Raw genomic sequence first — 1,773 nt, forward strand, 5'->3', positions numbered from 1 at the left:
GTCTGCATAGGATTCCTTCCAACAGTCTGAAAATGTGCATGTTAGGTGGATTTGCCATGCTAAATAGTCCGTAGTGTCCAGGGATGTGTAGGCTAGGTAGGTTAGCCATGGTAAATATGGGGATAGAATAGGGGTGTGGGCGGGATGCTATTTAGAGGCTTGGTGCAGACTCAATGAACCAATGGCCTCTATCTGTGCTGTAGGGAATCTACCTGATGTCTTTCTCTCAGGTTCAACAATGGTGCAAATTTTCTCCTCAACCAAACCAAATTCTTACAAAATCCGAAGTCATTCATACTTCTCAAATGCCTGAGTACTCTTTTAGTTCAAAGTCTTCTAAATATTCCAGCACCGATCAGAACACTTTATTGCAAACACATTCATCTGAACCCAACACAGTTCCAATCTGAGATAATAAGAAATGCCAACGCTGGAGTCTGAGATAACATAGTGTGGAGCTGGAGGAACACAGCAGGCCAGGCAGCACCCGTCTTCTGAAGAAGGGTCCCAACCCGAAACATCAGCTTTCCTGCTCCTCTGATGCTGCCTGGCCTGCTGTGTTCCTCCAGCTCCATACTGTGTTATCACAGTTGCAGTCTGTGTATCTTCATCATCTACCAATTTCAACCAGACAAAGCAATTGACCATGATTCCTGTTTCATCCACAGTTATTGAAGCCAATTCAACACAATATGCTACAACTAAAGTCTCTAAAGATTTGACCACGCCATTGAATTCTACAAAAGAAATGACAGCAAATATGTCAGAAGATCAACACCATAATGGTACAACGCCTTATAACACCACAATACCTGAAGGGATGTCTCAACAAAAATTTAAAACAGAATCCAATCCATCATTTACTGATCTGCCATCAATAAGTCAGACTTCAAAAGTAAGCCAGCCAAGCAAACCACAATTATTATCGGCAACTGAGTTTTCAACAGAAAGCCACACAACAATGATCCAAGAGTCAACAATATCTGAGTCTTCAGCCGTAAGCAAAACACAAGTTGCAACACAAGAGTTATTGACAACTGCACCGACATTAGAAAGTTGTTCAACCCCAAAACAAGTATCAACAGCCATTGTGTCTTTATCAGATATCTATCCAACAACCACACAACCACTAACAGTAACACAGTCTTCATCAGAAACTCAGGCAACATCACAAGGTTCATCAATCACCTCTTCACAATCAGGAACTCAGGTTTCATCACAGACCCATTCAACAGAAAAAGAATTGTCACCAATAGCATCGTCCTCAGCAGAAATGCATTCATTCACACAGCCGTCATCAGTGACTCAGTCGACACAACAATCCAAACAAACATCAATAGTCTTATCAATAACTGAGACTTCTTCAGAAACAGATGCAGCTCATAAACAACGATCATTAACAATAGAGACGTCATCAGAAATGTATCCTACAGCAACACCAACATCAGCAGTAGCAAAATCTTCATCAGAGACCCATCTGACAACCACAAAAATTTCATCATTGGAAACGTCCTCATCACAAATCCAATCAACATCACAAAGTTCATTGAAAACTGCTTCCACGTTAGATATGGGTTCAAATGCTGCACAGGTATCATCAATAACTGGCTCTTCAACAGAAACAAGTCAAGCAACTGCACAAGTATCATTGATCACAAATCATTCAGCTGTAACCCAACAAAGTAACACAGTCTCATTGGTAACAAGGTCTCTGTCAGGCAGCCAATCAACAATGTCACAAATATCATCAACAACAGAATCTTCATCTGAATT

At 40.9% G+C, this 1,773-nt stretch overlaps 1 protein-coding gene across 1 annotated transcript in view; it reads left to right on the top strand.

Annotated features, from left to right (window-relative positions):
* Positions 1-646: 646 nt before the first annotated feature.
* The window catches only part of LOC125488362 (flocculation protein FLO11-like), a gene marked incomplete at its 3' end in the record, with an annotated part of 53,126 nt that continues 51,999 nt past the window's right edge, over positions 647-1,773 (top strand). The window contains exon 1 of the mRNA XM_048621354.1: positions 647-1,699. Within this exon, the coding sequence (XP_048477311.1) occupies positions 647-1,699 (1,053 nt within the window). The remainder of the gene's footprint in view (positions 1,700-1,773) is intronic.

The sequence above is a fragment of the Rhincodon typus genome, unplaced genomic scaffold (assembly GCF_021869965.1).
Source record: "Rhincodon typus isolate 14 unplaced genomic scaffold, sRhiTyp1.1 hic_rhity00000560, whole genome shotgun sequence".
NCBI lineage: Eukaryota > Metazoa > Chordata > Chondrichthyes > Orectolobiformes > Rhincodontidae > Rhincodon > Rhincodon typus.